This window comes from Bipolaris zeicola, assembly GCF_000523435.1.
Source record: "Bipolaris zeicola 26-R-13 unplaced genomic scaffold scaffold_6, whole genome shotgun sequence".
Classification (NCBI taxonomy): Eukaryota; Fungi; Ascomycota; class Dothideomycetes; order Pleosporales; family Pleosporaceae; genus Bipolaris; species Bipolaris zeicola.
In genome coordinates, this window is record NW_006912055.1 from 167860 (window position 1) to 184432 (window position 16573).

Sequence of the window (16573 nt, forward strand, 5' to 3'; positions counted from 1 at the left end):
CCAGCATCGCTCTCTCTCACTCAGCCTTACCGCACTGCTGCTCACCCCCCTACACAAGCCAACACGTCCCCCGTAAACACTCGTCCACGTCCACGTCCACGGCCACGCCTCCTGCCTGCCTCCCTCTCTGCTGTGCCATGTGCCGCATCGTGACGCAATTCCTGCCTTCATGAGCTGCTAGTCGGCGCGAGCAGCCATGCCTCTGCGCTCTCTCCGCCCGAACCGCAGCGAACGAGACCTCAAGCGGCGGAGCACCCTCGATCCGGCGGGCCTCTTCAGGCGCGCCGACAAGGACTCGCACTTTGCAAAGTCCACCGACAACCTCGACTCTACTACTCGCATCGCAGCCTCGGAAGATGGCTACCGCCCAACTTCGTCCGACATGGCGCGGCCCTCAACCGGCCACGACGCTGACTCCCCACCTTCTCCGCCTGTACAGGAGCACACGCCCAACACCAGGCGCTTCAGTCTGATGCGCTTCCGCCATGCCTCGGACTCGCAGCTCTCCACCAGGGCAAAGGAGCAGGCCGGCAACCATGGCCATGACCAGGACAATGCTCCGCCCGTCCCTGCTGTGCCTGCAACCCCCGCGAGTATGTACCAGTACCGCCAGTCTTCGCATACCTCGTACTGACGTAGAACTCGTAATAGCGCCCGCCATCATTACCACCGCACCCACCGTGACGGACCACGAGGACTATGCCAAGCCCACGCCCAAGAGGAGCCGCATGCAGCAACTTGCGCTGCGACGACGCTCCTTCGACCCTAGCCTAGCCGACAAGCCCACCACTTTGCGCAAGTCCATGGAGCGGAAGCGGCGACCCCTCGGCTTTGGAAAGGGCAATGGCAATGTTCACGACGACCAGAACGAGCACCCGCTACCATGCAGGCAGCGCCTTCCAGATGTGCTTGCAGACCCACGTGAATCAGTCGAAAGCACAAACTCCTTGGCCCCTCCTGCTACTAGAGCATCCGAATCCTCCAGGTCAGACGGAAGCTCCGGTGGCCACGTCTCCTTCGAAAACCCCCAGCGACCCAGCCACCCGGCTCGGACGGGTACCGGCCGCTTCACCTTTGGCCGCCGGAAGCAACGGGCATCGTTATTCCCCCTCCCCATGAAGGTCGAGCCTCCACAGTTCCCCGACACCGCACCTGCCACCCCACGTGCCTCGACCGGGGCAAGGAGTACGGCCTCGAATCAACACTCGCCACCAGGAAGTCCGCCGCTGACTGCGCGCCGTGTCGACCATGGGGATTCAGGGGCACAGACGCCGCCAATCCCTCTTGCATCGCAAGTTGCTCTAGCTGCTGGTGCTTTGAATTTGGCCTCACCCGGTTCAGGCACTCTCCTTCGCAACGATTCGTACAGATCATCTCGCTCGGCCCACTCCTCGGGAAACAACAACGGTACTGCTCGCTTAGGGCTCCGAGGACGCTCATCGACAATGGGTTCATTAGACGCGCGATCTGAGGACGCTGGATCTCCCACACCACCCGGAGGTCCCAGTGGCAGGACTTCAATATCGACTGCTGGAAGAAGTAGTTTCAGCAATCTTTTTGGCCTCGGATCGAGATTTCGACAGAACTCTGAGCCACATTCGCCTCGACATGGCGCATCTGCTCACGGCTTCTTAGGAAACTCTGCCCTGTCCTCCCATCAAAACTCAATGAACATTAGTCGAGAAACATTGATCCTACCGGAGCGCGAAGAGGGCGAGACCCCAGGAAGATATCTGGAACGAATCGAAGCAAACAATTTTGACAAAAGCGTTGTCGCCAGTTACCTCAGCAAGACTGATGACCCTTTTTTGCTTGCGGTATTGCGAAGCTACATGCGCAAGTTTGCTTTCTTCGGTGACCCCATTGACATGGCTATTCGCAAGTTGCTCATGCAGGTCGAGCTGCCCAGGGAGGCGCAGCAGATTGACCGTGTTCTTCAGGGCTTCGCTGACCGCTATCATGAGTGCAACCCCGGCATTTACATCAATACAGGTAATGCTACTCTCCCCTTAAGACATGTTCATGCTTCTAACGTACCATAGACAAAGCATACTTTATATCCTTCTCCATCATCATTCTCCACACTGACGTCTTCAACAAGAACAACAAAAGAAAAATGCAGAGGCCAGACTACATCAAGAACTCGTCTTGTGAAGGTGTATCGGCCGATGTCCTGGGCTGCTTCTATGACAACATCGTATACACCCCTTTTATCCATATTGACGATGAGGTTGACTTGAAAAACATTACTTCGAAGAAAAGCAAGAGGACAGCTGTACTCAAGGGATCAATGAATGATCCCGCGAGAAAGGCGGCGAAAGAGCCCATCGATCCGTACACCTTGATTTTCGAGGGTAAGCTCGACGCGCTTCGTCCCACTATTCGAGACGTGATGCAATTGGATGACCCCTACAACTACACCGGAACTGCGGCAACACTAGATACTAAGAATATCTACAAGCTGTTTTCAAGGTACGGCGTAATCCAGATTGTGTCTTCCAGATCAAGGCCGGAGGCTTTCATGTCAGAAGCAGCCCAGGAAAACCCGCTCGGTACCTCAGTTGGAATTGTAGAAATGCCCGTGACCAAAGTTGGGATCCTATGGCGAAAGGACACGAAAAAGAAGAAGGCACGCTCGCCATGGCAAGAATGGGGTGCTGTGCTCACACGATCGGGGTTGTCCTTGTTCCGCAATTCTACATGGACGAGAAGCTTAATGAGCCAGCATGAGCAACATCTGAAACGCGGTGAAGCCGGCCCCGTAGTGTTCCAGCCAGCCCTGCCAGACTTCAAACAAGATCACATCATACCGATGGATGGTGCTGTTGCACTGGTCGACAACACTTACAAGAAACATAAGCATGCTTTCGTCATGTTTTCAAAAGCCGGGGAGGAAACGTTTTTAGCTGATAGCGAGAAGGATTTGAATGAGTGGCTGGGTGTGCTGAACTATACTGCCGCATTCGAGACTCTTGGTGTTCGCTCCAGAGGCATGATTGGTGGCTTGTACGAAGGGCAGAGGAACCGGGGCATGAGGCGTCTAGAGTCTTCGCATTCAACCAGGACAATACCGACAACCACTGGCGAGGTGACGGTCCAAAGCGGAAAGATTGACAGCCAGTTTGCACAGCAAATGATGAACGCCCGGAAAGACCTCATGCAGGTGCGCATATCCGAATCCGAGGACAAGCTGACCTCGGCTATCAAAGAGTTGGAAGCACGCTTGAGAGATGCTAGACATCTTCAGATTCTTGCGCCTATTCAGCCAAAGACGAGGGAGCTTATTATTCATGCTGCAGGGCGCTTATCAGCCAAGTTGAAATGGACCCGTATTGAGATTTGGCGGATGAAGTGTCACCGTGACATCTTGGCCCAGGAACTCGAAGATGAAAGGCAGGGGGGCATCGACAGACAAGCCCAGACCGATCGAGCTTCAGAAGCCCATCAGCCACAGATTTCCCCTCAGCAATCTCACCGAGGCTCCAAAGTCAATAGTCTGGCAAGGTTGACTTCGAAAACCAGCTCACTTACCAGCGGAAACAAGCCAGCCCCATTGTCTCCTGGCTTGTCGGGTCGGCCAGAGACCAAGTCCTCCAGGGAAACAGAATTTGGTGGGGATGAAGCGTTCAAGACACCGCCAGAAACATCTCGGCAATCCAGTCCTAATGATCCGTCTGCTCACTTCCATATAGCTCCAATATCAATGAGCCCCACGACATCGGACCGTCGAAGTTCATTTGCAAGCTCTTCTGCACGATCGCCGTCTTATGTCGCTGGCCACCGGCCTTCTATATCGACCACAGGTGATGGCACAGCGGATTCGGATTCGGAGTCTGACTCTGAGAACGGGTCGCAGTATGCCACTCCACCCCCTGGCGAAGTGGAAGAGTTGGATTCCAAACTACCCGAGGTATCACCAACGGGCACAACTCGACCAGAGGCCGGCACTGAACCCGACGGCGAACAAGCACTTGCCGCTTTGGCGGGCTCGCCTAGATCACATACTAGACAAAAAAGAAGCTTACACCGCACTCTTCGAGAGTCTCGTGGTAGCTCATCACACCGTCGTGGTCACAAGAGCAGAGACTCTGCATCTACGATTGCCAGTGACACCACCGAAAGTGAGGGACTAGCGCGTGGCAAGGGCAGCTTTACTGTCCATGGCAAAAAAGCATCTGTCATCCAGTTTGGTTCTGACTGGCAGAACATGACAGCAGAAGAGCGACTGAAGACCAAGAAGCAGCTCCAAGAAGCAGCTGAGGCAGCATCCGCCGATGAAAGAGATGGTAGTGTTGCTAGTGGTACTGCAGCAATTCCATGGTCTCCGGGAAGCGACAACATCGACCCCTTCGCCGTTCGGAAGCTATCGGCAGACACGACAAAGCAGCGACACGTCTCATCTCAAACGGTAACCCCTGCGAACTTCCGTGAGGCATTCAAGATTGACGAATCCGACTCGGACAGCGCAGCTTCAGACATGAGTGATATCGCGGAAGAGTCGACGCCGAGTCAACGAGCGGCTGATGATAAGCATGCCACAAAAGCCAACAGCCCCCTTGCTGAGCATGTTGAGCGGCCCCCACAGAGTCCCATGACCACTGCAGCTTAGCTTCAATAACTTTATACCTTGTTGCATTCATTTGGATTTCAAAAGTGGATTTATAGCATGTTGGCGCCGCTTAAGCGGATACACTTTTTTTCTTTCTTTTGTCAACTTTATATACTTTTCCAAGGGCTCATATGCACCTTCACATCTAGCATGGCGTACTTAGGCACCGGACTGAAAACGCAGCAGGGGCGCGTTACTTTTATAGACGGACTCTTGGGGAACGGTGTTTTTTCGAGCACATGGCCCATTGACGCCACCCGAGAGTTAGGATAGTGCGCATGACTGATACCAGGGTGAACGCCGCGGTGTTTTGGCGGAGATTTCGTGTAGTAGTGAAGCAGAATTGACTAGTCGCCTCATATGCCGTGCATGTAATGGATGATCAGGGTTGGTTGCGAGTGTATGGATTGATGCACAAAAGGTGCGCAGTGGTAGGGATATGCTAGTGGACCTGCGGGATAGCTCTTGATCCACGTGCTCGCCCCGCTTTGGACGACATTGTACATATTGATATGTACATACACAGATGATGAAGCCACACCTCCTTCCTGCCCCCACTTGCCTTGCCACAGGAACAGGAGCATACATGCAATCCTCCTTCTTTATGAGTTCCTGTCAGACCTCACACAGCAGTAACACAGGCTAAATCAGCTGAGGACTTGCGGCATTGAGCAACTACTGCAAACTCCTTACCACCTCCCCCTTTCTCCTCTGAAGTATCCAGCCACCAAGGCACGCAAGTTTCGCATGCCAGAAATGCGTGCCTGTTTTCCGAGAAATCCAACCACGGCAAGCCATATGATTGGACCGTGTTCCGAACGTATTCGGGGCAGGGTACACAATCGGGTTATAGTGGGGGCTGATAAGCGAACCGACGACGTGGGTAACCAGTCTGCTCAAACCCCAAGTGTCGCGAGTCAAACGTCAACATCGTGTCACCGCCTGGATGATACAGGGACACTGTGGGGTGTTTTGCCTTGTTATCCGTTTTGCGCCTGGGCAAAAAGGTGTTCGTGATAGGACTGTGAGGCGTTTATATATAAGGACGTTGTAATGCTATCGCTGATCACTTACTTTCTACAGTGTTTTACAGTCACTTCGTTTCTCTCTCTCTCGCTCTCTTCATTCAGTCGCTACACTGCCCCCTCTGGCTAGGGCCTTAGCTTCCATTCTTTAAACCATAGTCTCTTTTATTTTTCGTTTTTACGAAAATAAACCCATAACTATTCTTTATTTAAAAAACTTATATAACATTTTTTCCCGTCAAACACAGAAAAATGTACACCAACGCCCTTACTGCATTTGCGCTCTTCGGCAGCCTTGCCAGCGCCCTGCCCGCAGCTAATCTGAGCGCGCGCCAAAACAAGCCCTGCTTCGTCATCGGCAACCAGCAGCTCCCTGCCGAGACGAGCGCAGTCGTGGACCAAATCCAAGGCAGCGTCACGTGCAACGCCAACGCCAAAACAATCGACAACATCCCCGACGTAACCTCTGGCGGCCAAACCTTTTCCCAAATCAACTTTGCCTCCTCAGGCCAGGGCCCCCTCGCCTTCTCCCTCGGCCTCTTCGAAACCGCAACGCCCCTTGCAGAATCCAACCTCGAGGCTTTCCAAGACGCCCTCAACGTTTACCACGCCACCGAAGCCGGTCTGCGCAGCGAGGGCAGCGCCCAAGTCAACTCCATCAAGGTCCCCAAGTTCTTCCTCCAAATGCAGATTTCGAGGATCGAAACTGCGCTCGGTAGGGCGCCTACTGCTCCCGGTCTCCAGGTTGACCACTTGAGGGATAAGATCAACGAGGCTGCCGGACGCGAGAGCCAGGATCTTAAGGATAAGGTTACGCAGTTGGCGACACAGTTGCAGTAAGAGTTTTTGTTTTGTTTTTGGTGGAGTATGAAGTGTGGATATGGATGGGGCGAGTGAGAGAGATTTGATTGTATCACTACTACTACTACTTATATTATACCTGAATAGGAAGGAGGGAGAGAGAGAAATTATTAACATGGTTTTATACCCACCCTTGTTTTTTTATGTTTTCCGCGTGCATGATGAGTGATGCCTTGTTTACTGGTGATACGTTGGGTGATCTTTTTGATGCGTTTGAATCGGAGTCGGGCCGATACACGACTTGTTCTAGATGTGTTTCAGGGTCGTGGTACTGGGGAGTGTCTGGGGCAATTTTGTGATTGGGTTTGGCGCGCGCTTGTTGGTGTTGTGGTCGGATGGAAGAGGAAAGTGGACAGTTACGATCAGATGAAGAATGAGCTTGGCACAACTTCGTCTTTCCCATGTTTAGCTAGGCGCTCCTCACGCTCTCCATTTCTTATCCCTATTCTGCTTGTTAATAGTTAAAATTCGTTGCGTTTGTACTACGCAAGGGGGGTGACAGATTCAACTCAACTGGACTCGGCGTTGTGGCGTGTGGAATTGTTACCTTGGTAGTTTTTGGTATTAATAGGATGTTGCAGAGAGTACTGCCAGCAAAGCTTTTTGAGAAATGAGGTTCTGGGGTCCAAGCTTCTACAGCGTCTACTAGTCTTTAGACTTCTTTTTTTTCAGAAGAGATGTCATGATTGCATTTTATGGCGAATGGAGTAGAGATATTTGAGAGAGACTATGACCGTAATAAAACTGTGTGCATAAGAACGATAAAAGACAATAATGCCAACGTGACATAAAACAAAACGAGACTTCTTTTCAAAGAAAAAGTCATTTTTCTTGTCGATGGCGTACCTTTCAAGAAGGAGCATGTACAAACCATGAGATTGTGATGGTTAGTATAGGCATTGCATTACTTGAGATGAATTGCGGTGACCAGACTGCTTAATTCTATAATGCGTTCATCCTCACGCACCAATAACATCCCATCTGTTGAGCTACATTGCCAGCAGTGGTCGAGAACTGGAGACAGCGGTTGGCGTTCAGGGTAATCATTGCAAGTATTGCATTGCCAGTTCTCAGAATGCAGTTTCAAGCGAATCTCGAAAGGCCACCCAGAATGTTTACCGTATTCGCTTGAAAGTTCCGTTGGGGTGATAGGCACCTCCCATGTGATAAAGGTATAGGTAGCAGCAGCCGACTCTTTGTAGTCTTTTCGCAAGAACTTCGAATTGAAGACGTTGCAAACGCGTAGCTCCGTTCCTACTACGATATTCGATAAAATCCCTCAACTCATGCTGCTGTATCTTCCCGTATCTTTTTGCTGCGATTCCAGGCTTCAGAACTCTGTCGGATGATCTCGGTGGATAATGGAAAACTTGAAATCGGATATTTCCGTGGCCAATTAACGATGTTGCGATTATAGAGATGATTGTGTCGTTGGGCATCAGATCGAAGAAGCTTGCAGGAATGCAATCGGATATAGCATTATCCGCACACGGGACGGCAGCGCTTGGCGGGGATTGCAACTTGAAGCCGAGAGGTACCCTGGGAAGGTCTACAATCTCGGTTAAATCATGTATTAGCGGTTGCCTCATGCACTGACCTTGTAAGTTACTCGGATGCCCGTTGTATCTTGAGAGGCGTCGATTGATTTCCCTCGCAACGCGTTCCTCGTCAAGAAGCGCACCGTTAAATATGACATCAGTCTTTTCGCCGTGCTGTGCCCTCACATGTACATGTGAAAGAACAACACTCCACTCTCGATCTGTAATCTTCTTCCGAATATTCCAAAGTTTGAAACGCTTTTCATACTGCGCTTCGCTAGAGGATGGTCAGTCTCAGCCTTGCATAGCGTAGCAACATAATAACTTACGTGGCACTGAAGCCATGGACTTTGGACATCACATGCATCACGCCTTCAGGCCCTTCCAGTTTGCGCTTCTGAAGGATGAAGAGGCGGTGGATGGTCTCGCGGTGTTGATCCCAAGTTGCGTTGTCAATTCTATCGGCGAGGACTCTTCGTGTTTGCTTCATCGTTGCGGGTGGCTAGTGGACTTGTTGAAGAAAAAGTAAAATGCGAAAGTATGCAATTACAGAGGGAGAAAGGATAAAATTGAGATCGATAAAGAGGATGTTTGGTTGCAGCGTAAAACACTGTCCGGACGAGGTAGATATATTAGAGGTCCTCGCCAAAGCCGCCAAGTTGACCAATCATGCAAAACCTGAGTTTAGGGTCCAAGTAACACAAGGCCGCTGCCCTGCCCCCCTGCATGGAGTGCTTTCGTGCCCGACCAATCAAGAAAAACCTGAGTTCGAATTAGGCCAACCCGCTCTTTCGCCTCGAGTTTAGGTAGAGCTACTGGTCAATCGAGCAAAGAATGAGTTGTGCCAGCTACGTCCAAGCCTCAAGGATGCGCATCACCGGAAGCTCAGCACAATGAGGTACCTACCCAATGATGTGAATCCTGACTTGCGAGTTGTCCTGGTCGCCGCCAGTAGTTGATATTAAGCTGCCTTTTACCACTGTCCGGACCATCGTCGTTGCCTACCAGATTGATTTTCATCGTTGCACTCAACATGGTCTCTTCATGGACCGTCGAAGCCACTATCGCATTCATCACCCTTCTTGTAACTTGCATCCCCATCGGATGTATGATACGTCGGATGATACGAGGAAAGCGTACAAGGACTGGCAACGAGTTCGGTAAGACATTTACACAAAGATGTTATAGGGACATACTTACAAGAGCTCGTAGACTTGGAAGGACGCGGCGAAATCGCTCTCGAGAGGCGCAATACGCTATGATCATCCCACCCTGGATTTGGATTTTCATACGAAGCCTTACGACGTTGCCTTGGGCCGGAGTTTCCTCTCTTTATGGGTGGCAATAATAGATAATAGAAGAGAGGATAGAGGAACTAGGGAAGGAAAAGAAAGAAGAGGATCGGGCCAGTGTGTTTTACACATCGAGAGTCAAGGTCCTTCCATGACAAGGAGGTTGAACAGGGTAGAAGGGAGAGAAATTGTACAAGAAGTTTACCATATCCGTACAAAACCTATGCCACATACACAGTACGTTGTGTTGTGGTTGTGTATTCGTGCAAGGCGCCCATTATACTCGTTGTACACGGAAGCGCATGTCAAAGGTCTGTTGAACGCTAATCTCGACGCTTTAGTACTCGTCCTCTTGGAACGAAGCTCCTGCTCTGGCACTTATTGGAAGTTAGTAGTCATTGTTGACTATTCCTCCTCTTGATAACAGTTCCTGGTATTGATACACGTCGAACGTCGGATGCTGAAGAGTATCGGACATCGGACGTCTGCCGAAGTAAGACCGGACGGGGGCTCGTTGCAGCCCCGGACCACATCTTCTTCAAACGGTGGTTCCTGTTCTCCACAAGTTCCTCTTGGAACACCTGCGTTATGGTTTAACAAACGTGGTGCCCCAGTTGAAATCCCCACCTGACAATGTATTCAGCCCAGATCGGCCTACGAAGGATACATCTCTCCTTCAACGTTTGCAGTCGGCAAATCAACCCATCAGCGATAGTATGCACCCGCGCTATGATGGTGACGTTGAAGTCACTTCTTGTTGGAAAGTCTGGAGGGTCTTAACAGAGGCAGAATGCCAGAGGAATAAACCAACGAGGAAGCCTGGAATGTCATCAAAGACGAAGAATGGTCGACTGAGGACACGAGCTGAAAGTCAGAGGACCAGCATTGCGCTGTTTCTGAAGACATACCGTCTGCACCCTATACGCTATTCCCATACAAGGCAGGATAGAGGCCGTATTTTCGCGATAGCCTTCGCATTCTCATTCGAGCCCAACAATTCGGTTGCATGACTCGCACACCCTTGGGGCTCACCTGCATGTATTTGGGCTCTCCGCATTCACTTGCCCCAGGTACGTTGTTGAAAGCCGAAAATTCCCCAGATGGAGATGTTGCACCCACTTGGCCGGCTACTTGCGGCGAGATATGCCTTGATCAAATAGTGCCCGAGCCCTAGTTGTATTAAGCTTAGCAGCAGCCAGCTAAGCTGGCGCCGCCCTCAAGATCCAGGCGTGCCGCCCAGAACCTTGGAGGTGGACAGCGTTGATTGGTGTGGTCCACGAAAGACATTATTATCTGATTGGCGTCGGGCGTCCCAGGCGCTACCCCACTTTCTATCAGCCGGTAGTAATCTAATCAGGTGTAGTGAGCTGGTTCGCATTCGAGCACGAGGGCAGTATGACGATCCTCCGAGCGCCCAGACTTTGGATGCTCCGACAAACCTCCCGCTGACATGGGTTGCATCGGTGCGTGCGATTTAGTGCAACAACGTCATTGATGGGTATTATGGCCGAGGGCGGGAGGCTACGCAAACGGTATGCACAGAAGAATATTGGAAGACCGCTAGAAGAGGGCATCGAACTGCTGTCAGCCCTCACATTCGGGTCTCTAGCATGCAGATCTCGTGAGCCTCGTGGCGAAGACGACTGCTTTAACCGTCTCCCATCCTAGCTGCCGTGTGGTGCAGTGGGCAGGAAGGATGAACCCTCAAGCGACGTGCCAGAACACCGGGAGTGAATCAGTCTATGATTCTAGCAATCTTCGCCGGCTTTCGGAGTGACGACAAGTGCAACCGTGCATGAAGCCTTGCGTGATGCTCCTCCTTTGGTGCATGGGGAATGGTATACCCGCATGCCTTGAATCAACAACAATGCAAGCCACATCTCGTCTGATTCGACAAAATATTGACCTAAGGCCATGGATGCTCCCCAGAATCGTGTGATGTGGAGTAGATCTTGTGTAAATTCGCGCATGTTGGGACAAACTTCCATACGCGCTTCAGTCCAACCCAGCGATGTGTATGTGAGCCGTCGAAATACGCGGCTGCGCGGCAATGGCTTACTGAATTTAAGCTCCAGGCCCTGCGAGAACATCCTGGACAGTTGCAAGACCCTCAACATTGCCCGATGTGTAAGGGCCGAATGCGCCAAGGGCCCAGAGGCTACCGGCTGCACGCCAACGCTAGACAAGCCATGTCGTGGAGTCTCGAGCTGGGTCATGGCGCAGCACAGAACCTCTAGTAGTTTTTTTCTCGTTTGCTAATTGGCTTGTCAAGCTTCCATTACCATTCCTTGCAGCAATCTTTTATCTCTTGTGTGGGCGAACACCAGCGTGTCACGCAGAGAGCAGAGATCAGCAGCAGGGTGCGGACAAGACACCTGCTTGATGTTAGCAAAGAGCGTGGCTAGAGCTTAGATAGAGGAGTCGACTCCACAGTTGCGCGTCCCAATTTTTAAACGCTAGGCATCTCTCCATGGGGTTGGCAACGTGGAGAGAGCTATCGAGCCCCATACGGAGAAGAAATGTCTGATCAATGATGCGGCTCAAGAATAAGTGGAGCCCACCCACACAAGCTCTTCTAGCGCCACCAAGCAACGCCCACGATTGGCCGGTACTCTGCATCATCCGACATCAATCGGCAGCACTTTCGGAGGGATGGCGCGGGCCCTAACAGCCCTCCAGCCTACCACAACCTCCATCCGATGAAAATTTGCGGAGACTGGGGGCGTTAGCTATACGGGGACAATGCATTAGCACCAAGGGCATTAGAACATGAACTAGGGCCTGGTTTACCCCAACACCCAGGTTGGCTATTCCCCAAGGTCGGCGTCGAACTACCGATGGACTAGCGGGGGAACTAACAAGTCTGGATGGCACCAGCCCCATGTCGCGACCTCAACCACTTGGTGGGCATAGAGCGCAAATGCCCAGTATATATTCGAATGCCGAATCCTCCCTTGAATAGGAAATCATCATCATCGGATCTTGTGTCTTCAACTCTCACACCCATCTCTCTCCTTAATTGTGTGGGAACCCCCCTCAGATTGTCAATCTTTGACTTTTTATATATCTTTGACTCTATTTTTCTATCGCAACCATGGGTCTCTTTGGCAAGAAAGACTCGCAAGAGCCTGCCACTGCTGTTGCTGAAGTCCGCCGCGCATCAGTCGACAACCGTGCTCTCACTGGAGCATCGGCCCTCACTGCTCGTCAATCCATCCTTCCCGTCACCTTGGTCACTTCGCTCTTCTTCTGCTGGGGGTAAGCAAACATCCTCCATATTTCTCTCATTCCAGACAACGAACTAACATTGTTACCCAGTTTCGCATATGGACTCCTCGATGTCTTGAACTCCCGTTTCCAAGTCGCGCTCAACATCTCCCAGGGAGAGTCTTCTGGACTCCAGGCCGCATACTTTGGCGCCTACTTCATCGGTCCTCTGACCTACTCTGGATGGTTTCTTCGCAAGTTCGGTTACCGATGGACCTTCATCCTCGGTCTCAGCATCTACTGCGTCGGTGCGCTCATGTTCTGGCCTGCGGCTGTGAAGCGATCCTTCGGTGGTTTCTGCGGTGCCATGTTCATTGCCGGATCCGGTCTCTCAACTCTTGAAGTCAGCGCCAACCCATACATTGCCGTCTGCGGTCCCCCCAAGTGGTCCGAGTTCCGTCTCGAGCTGTCTCAGTCCGTCCAGGCTGTTGGCTCCGTCGTTGCGCCCGTCCTCGCCGCCCAGGTCATCTTCAAGAACGTCGGAGAGGATGGAAAGTCCCTCGAGGCCGTCCAATACGTGTATCTTGCCATTGCCGCCTTCGTTGCCATTCTCGCCCTCGTCTTCTTCTTCGCTGGAAAGTACATCCCCGAAGTCACCGACAGCGACATGGCCGAGCAGGAAGAGACCACCGCCAGCAACGGCTACGTCGACAAGCCCCTCAGCAAGCAGTACACTCTCTTCTGGGGAACCTTTGCACAGTTCTCCTACGTTGCCGGCCAAGTCGGATGCGCAGCCTACTACATCAACTACTTCGCCGAGGCCTCCCCCCAACTGAGCACCACCGAGAGCCACCACAAGGGCGCCAACTTCTACGCCATTGCGCAATCCCTCTTCGCCATCGGTCGTTTCGCCGCCGCGGGTATCATGTACTTTGGCGGCAAGCCGCGCTACGTGCTCCTCGCCTTCCAAACCTTCATCATGATCTTCATCTCCGCCGCCATCGGCACCAACACGGGCAGCGCCACCAGCACAAACTGGGGCGGCATCAGCATGCTCAACCTCGTCCTCTTCTTCGAGTCCTGCATCTTCCCCATCATCTTCGCTCTCACCCTCCGCGGTCTCGGTCGCCACACCAAGCGCGGTGCCTCCTTCCTCGTCTCCTCCGTCTGCGGCGGCGCCGTCGGCCCCGTTGTCCTCGGAAACGTCGCTGATATCATCGGTACCCGAAAGGCTCTGTGCGTCCCCCTTGGCTTCTTCGCTATCGCTTGGTCGTACCCTCTCTACCTCAACATTGCAAAGGGCAAGGAGCTCGATGCTTACACTGAGTCCCACGTCGGTACCGAGCAGGCTGCTCCCGACTCTGACTCTATTTCTATTGAGAAGGACCTTGAGGCCCGCACTTTTGAGACCAAGGCTTAAACTGGGTGGGGAAACAATAGAATAGAGGGCTTTTTTTTGTAACAGCCTTTTTGTTGCTTTGAGATTTTTTGTATTTCTTCTTGTTTTCTGTAACTTAGACGATACCTATGAGAATTCATGATTATGATGAGCGCGGCGTTTCTGCTGGCATAACTTTACGTTTCCATATGACTGTGCTTTCTGCTACATAAATGTCTATACGTGTATATATGAATTCACTGAATAATCCGAAACTCCCTCTACTTTCAAATTCTTACGAGAATGTGATTTGTTTCTTGGTCGAGTGGTGTGGGGAAAAATGTGCAAATACAAGTTTTTCTTGCTCGATAAAGGGGGATTCTGGTCTGTGAAAGACATCTCGAATGCTAACTATATATGATTGTCAAATATGCTAGGAGTTTGAGGTTCCTTATATGTATGCGTGTATACTACTCCCATAAGTCTGGAAGCAACGAAGGATCCAAGTCGTCCCTCCCAACGACGACATCGAACCCGGCTTCATCAACCCTCACCCAGAATGCCGCACTAATACGCCTTGCCAGAAGCCCTTCCAGCATTTCATCAGAGAATGTCGGTCCCATCAACAGCTCCAAGGTGCGGAACTTGGGCCATCGCAAGTGGCTCTTCTGCTCAGTGAATAATCCCTCTAGCCACTTGCTCCCCAAGAACGTCTCATCGAGATCGAAGACCGTGAGATGTTGTAGTGACACCGGTAACACCTCTGAAGCAGAAAGTTCAAAGTCGCCTTGGGAGACGGTGTCAACCTGCATGTTATCCAGTTTGATGGAGATAAGGACCGCTTGTGGCACAGTCAATTTTTGAAGCTGCGTAAACTGATCGAAACGCGGGATCGGCTTGCGAGCCGCGCCAGGTAGCGTCCAAAAGCCGCCTGGAAGTTGCAAGTGTTTCAGAGACTGGCGTAGGTGCACGAGGTTGTCGACAAGGCATTGGTAGTCGGTGATAGTTGTGCGTGCCTCGTATATAGTGTGGTCTTTTGTGGTGGTTAGTAGTTGATTCAATTGAGGAGAGAGACGTGGCGTGGCGTACGCAAGTAACCTTCACCCGATTGCGGAGACTGTGAAACCTCAGGATATATTTGGATGTTCGCTTGATGATTGGGGAAACTGCGAAGACTACGATAGGGATTCTTCGCTACCGACGATTCGGTATAGTATACGAGACTCTCCAAATTCTGGAAGCCTTTCACTACATCCGACATACAGGTTCGCTTCGTACTGTTCCACATTCCGATTGTTCTGATTTCGAAACTAAGACGCAGTTGCTTTATGCTGTTTACCGCGGTGTTCGCAAGTTTTTCTAGCGCTGATACTATATCCATTGGTGTTGAGTTGCAAAGTGCGATACTTAAATCAACAGTCTTCAGCTTTTGAAAGATCTCCACTGGTTGAATGTTGGGAGGTAGTTTAGTTTCAATCTTAAGGTATCTCAGCGAGCGGATAATCGGGGGAGTGAACGGTGAGACTGAGAGCTGTTCTGCCCATTCGAGTTTTGGTTCTTCGGTTGAGTCGGAGACGCACAATACATCCAATTCTACTACCGCTAATAGGGCATTAAATGTACCTCGTCCAAAGCTAGTTGTGATGTCGTTAAAAAGTTTGAACTTCCAAGCAGAGGGTACACTCAATGAAGCTAGCATTTTGGCCATTCCCTTATTGTCGGAACGATACCTGTCGTGCTCGTCGGTATATGGAAGATGGATACGAAGTTGTTTGATTTGTTGAATGAGATCCGGCCTCTCCCTGTACTGAAAAAGGAGAGCGAATGGAGCTGACCAACCAAGCTGAGGGCTCTCAGGCTGCACAGATACTGAAAAGGCTTCCAGTACGATCATACGTAATGTTACCTCTGGGATTAAAGCTGCAAATCGCTTGCATGTCAAAGCAATGTTAAGCAGCCAGGAATTGTGGAGGCGAAAATCTCTAAGCAGGTCATTATCTGGCCAAGAAGGCAAAGGCTCATCGGGTATGTAGCCCAGAATACGTGTCTCGCGATGCAGATCTACGTATGAGAAGATTTGTAACAATATCTCATTTGGCAGATCACAAAGCGACTTCATGCTGCTGCCTGGGATGCCACGTTAACCGATGAATGCCGTAGGAGTGTCTTGGAAGTACTCACCTTTGGACGTGTGTCTCGAAACGAGGCTGTCCATGACTTGATTTGAGGATTTGCAGATCTTAGGATTCATGGGTGATGGTAGTTGATGGAAGCAGATGTCGGGATGCGTATGTGGAGCGGAGATACCAGCTAGAGCTAGCACACAAAAGGGTTAGTCTTGATCCTAATACCAATGGGAAGATGCTGGTTGGTGCAAATGCGCCTGCGATATAGATGAATCATTTTACAACCTCAGCTATGTACAACTAGCCCTCTATGATCTCAGAAATTCTAATTTGATATGTTAGATGGATTTCAAGATACTTTGCATCAGCTGAATCGCATCATATATTGTGATGAAGACGAGCACACAGTCTCTGTGCAAGCCGCCGAGTGACAAAAACCTTTTTTTTCACAAAAGAGAGATTGGACAGCTGTTTTGACATTTCCCAGTATTTTTTTATCAGAAGGTCTCCCAAATCGGCTTTTGAGTTCCGGGTCCC

At 51.1% G+C, this 16573-nt stretch overlaps 8 protein-coding genes across 8 annotated transcripts; 6 read left to right on the forward strand and 2 right to left on the reverse strand.

Annotated features, from left to right (window-relative positions):
- Positions 1 to 196: 196 nt before the first annotated feature.
- On the forward strand, positions 197 to 4609 carry COCCADRAFT_900 (uncharacterized protein; the record flags this gene model as incomplete). Its single annotated transcript, XM_007709089.1, has 3 exons — positions 197 to 593; positions 652 to 1992; positions 2043 to 4609. The coding sequence occupies 3 exons, from the start codon at positions 197 to 199 to the stop codon at positions 4607 to 4609; spliced, it is 4305 nt and encodes a 1434-aa protein (XP_007707279.1).
- Positions 4610 to 5886: 1277 nt separating this feature from the next.
- Positions 5887 to 6474, forward strand: COCCADRAFT_32554 (uncharacterized protein; the record flags this gene model as incomplete). The annotated part of the gene is made up of 1 exon (XM_007709138.1): positions 5887 to 6474. One exon carries the CDS (start codon positions 5887 to 5889, stop codon positions 6472 to 6474), a length of 588 nt encoding a protein of 195 aa, XP_007707328.1.
- Positions 6475 to 7946: 1472 nt separating this feature from the next.
- On the reverse strand, positions 7947 to 8523 carry COCCADRAFT_43453 (uncharacterized protein; the record flags this gene model as incomplete). Its single annotated transcript, XM_007709190.1, has 3 exons — positions 7947 to 8044; positions 8093 to 8310; positions 8363 to 8523. Coding segments are annotated over 3 exons (477 nt in total), but the record flags the coding sequence as incomplete, so codon positions are not given.
- A 543-nt stretch (positions 8524 to 9066) lies between these two features.
- COCCADRAFT_83182 (uncharacterized protein) lies at positions 9067 to 9295 on the forward strand (the record flags this gene model as incomplete). The annotated part of the gene is made up of 2 exons (XM_007709191.1): positions 9067 to 9193; positions 9246 to 9295. The coding sequence occupies 2 exons, from the start codon at positions 9067 to 9069 to the stop codon at positions 9293 to 9295; spliced, it is 177 nt and encodes a 58-aa protein (XP_007707381.1).
- A 253-nt stretch (positions 9296 to 9548) lies between these two features.
- COCCADRAFT_52137 (uncharacterized protein) lies at positions 9549 to 9839 on the forward strand (the record flags this gene model as incomplete). The annotated part of the gene is made up of 2 exons (XM_007709192.1): positions 9549 to 9725; positions 9753 to 9839. Coding segments are annotated over 2 exons (264 nt in total), but the record flags the coding sequence as incomplete, so codon positions are not given.
- A 34-nt stretch (positions 9840 to 9873) lies between these two features.
- On the forward strand, positions 9874 to 10335 carry COCCADRAFT_83282 (uncharacterized protein; the record flags this gene model as incomplete). Its single annotated transcript, XM_007709193.1, has 1 exon — positions 9874 to 10335. A coding segment is annotated over one exon (462 nt), but the record flags the coding sequence as incomplete, so codon positions are not given.
- A 2084-nt stretch (positions 10336 to 12419) lies between these two features.
- Positions 12420 to 13952, forward strand: COCCADRAFT_83296 (uncharacterized protein; the record flags this gene model as incomplete). The annotated part of the gene is made up of 2 exons (XM_007709194.1): positions 12420 to 12583; positions 12644 to 13952. The coding sequence occupies 2 exons, from the start codon at positions 12420 to 12422 to the stop codon at positions 13950 to 13952; spliced, it is 1473 nt and encodes a 490-aa protein (XP_007707384.1).
- A 428-nt stretch (positions 13953 to 14380) lies between these two features.
- Positions 14381 to 16029, reverse strand: COCCADRAFT_904 (uncharacterized protein; the record flags this gene model as incomplete). Its single annotated transcript, XM_007709090.1, has 2 exons — positions 14381 to 14943; positions 15000 to 16029. 2 exons carry the CDS (start codon positions 16027 to 16029, stop codon positions 14381 to 14383), a joined length of 1593 nt encoding a protein of 530 aa, XP_007707280.1.
- Positions 16030 to 16573: the final 544 nt, after the last annotated feature.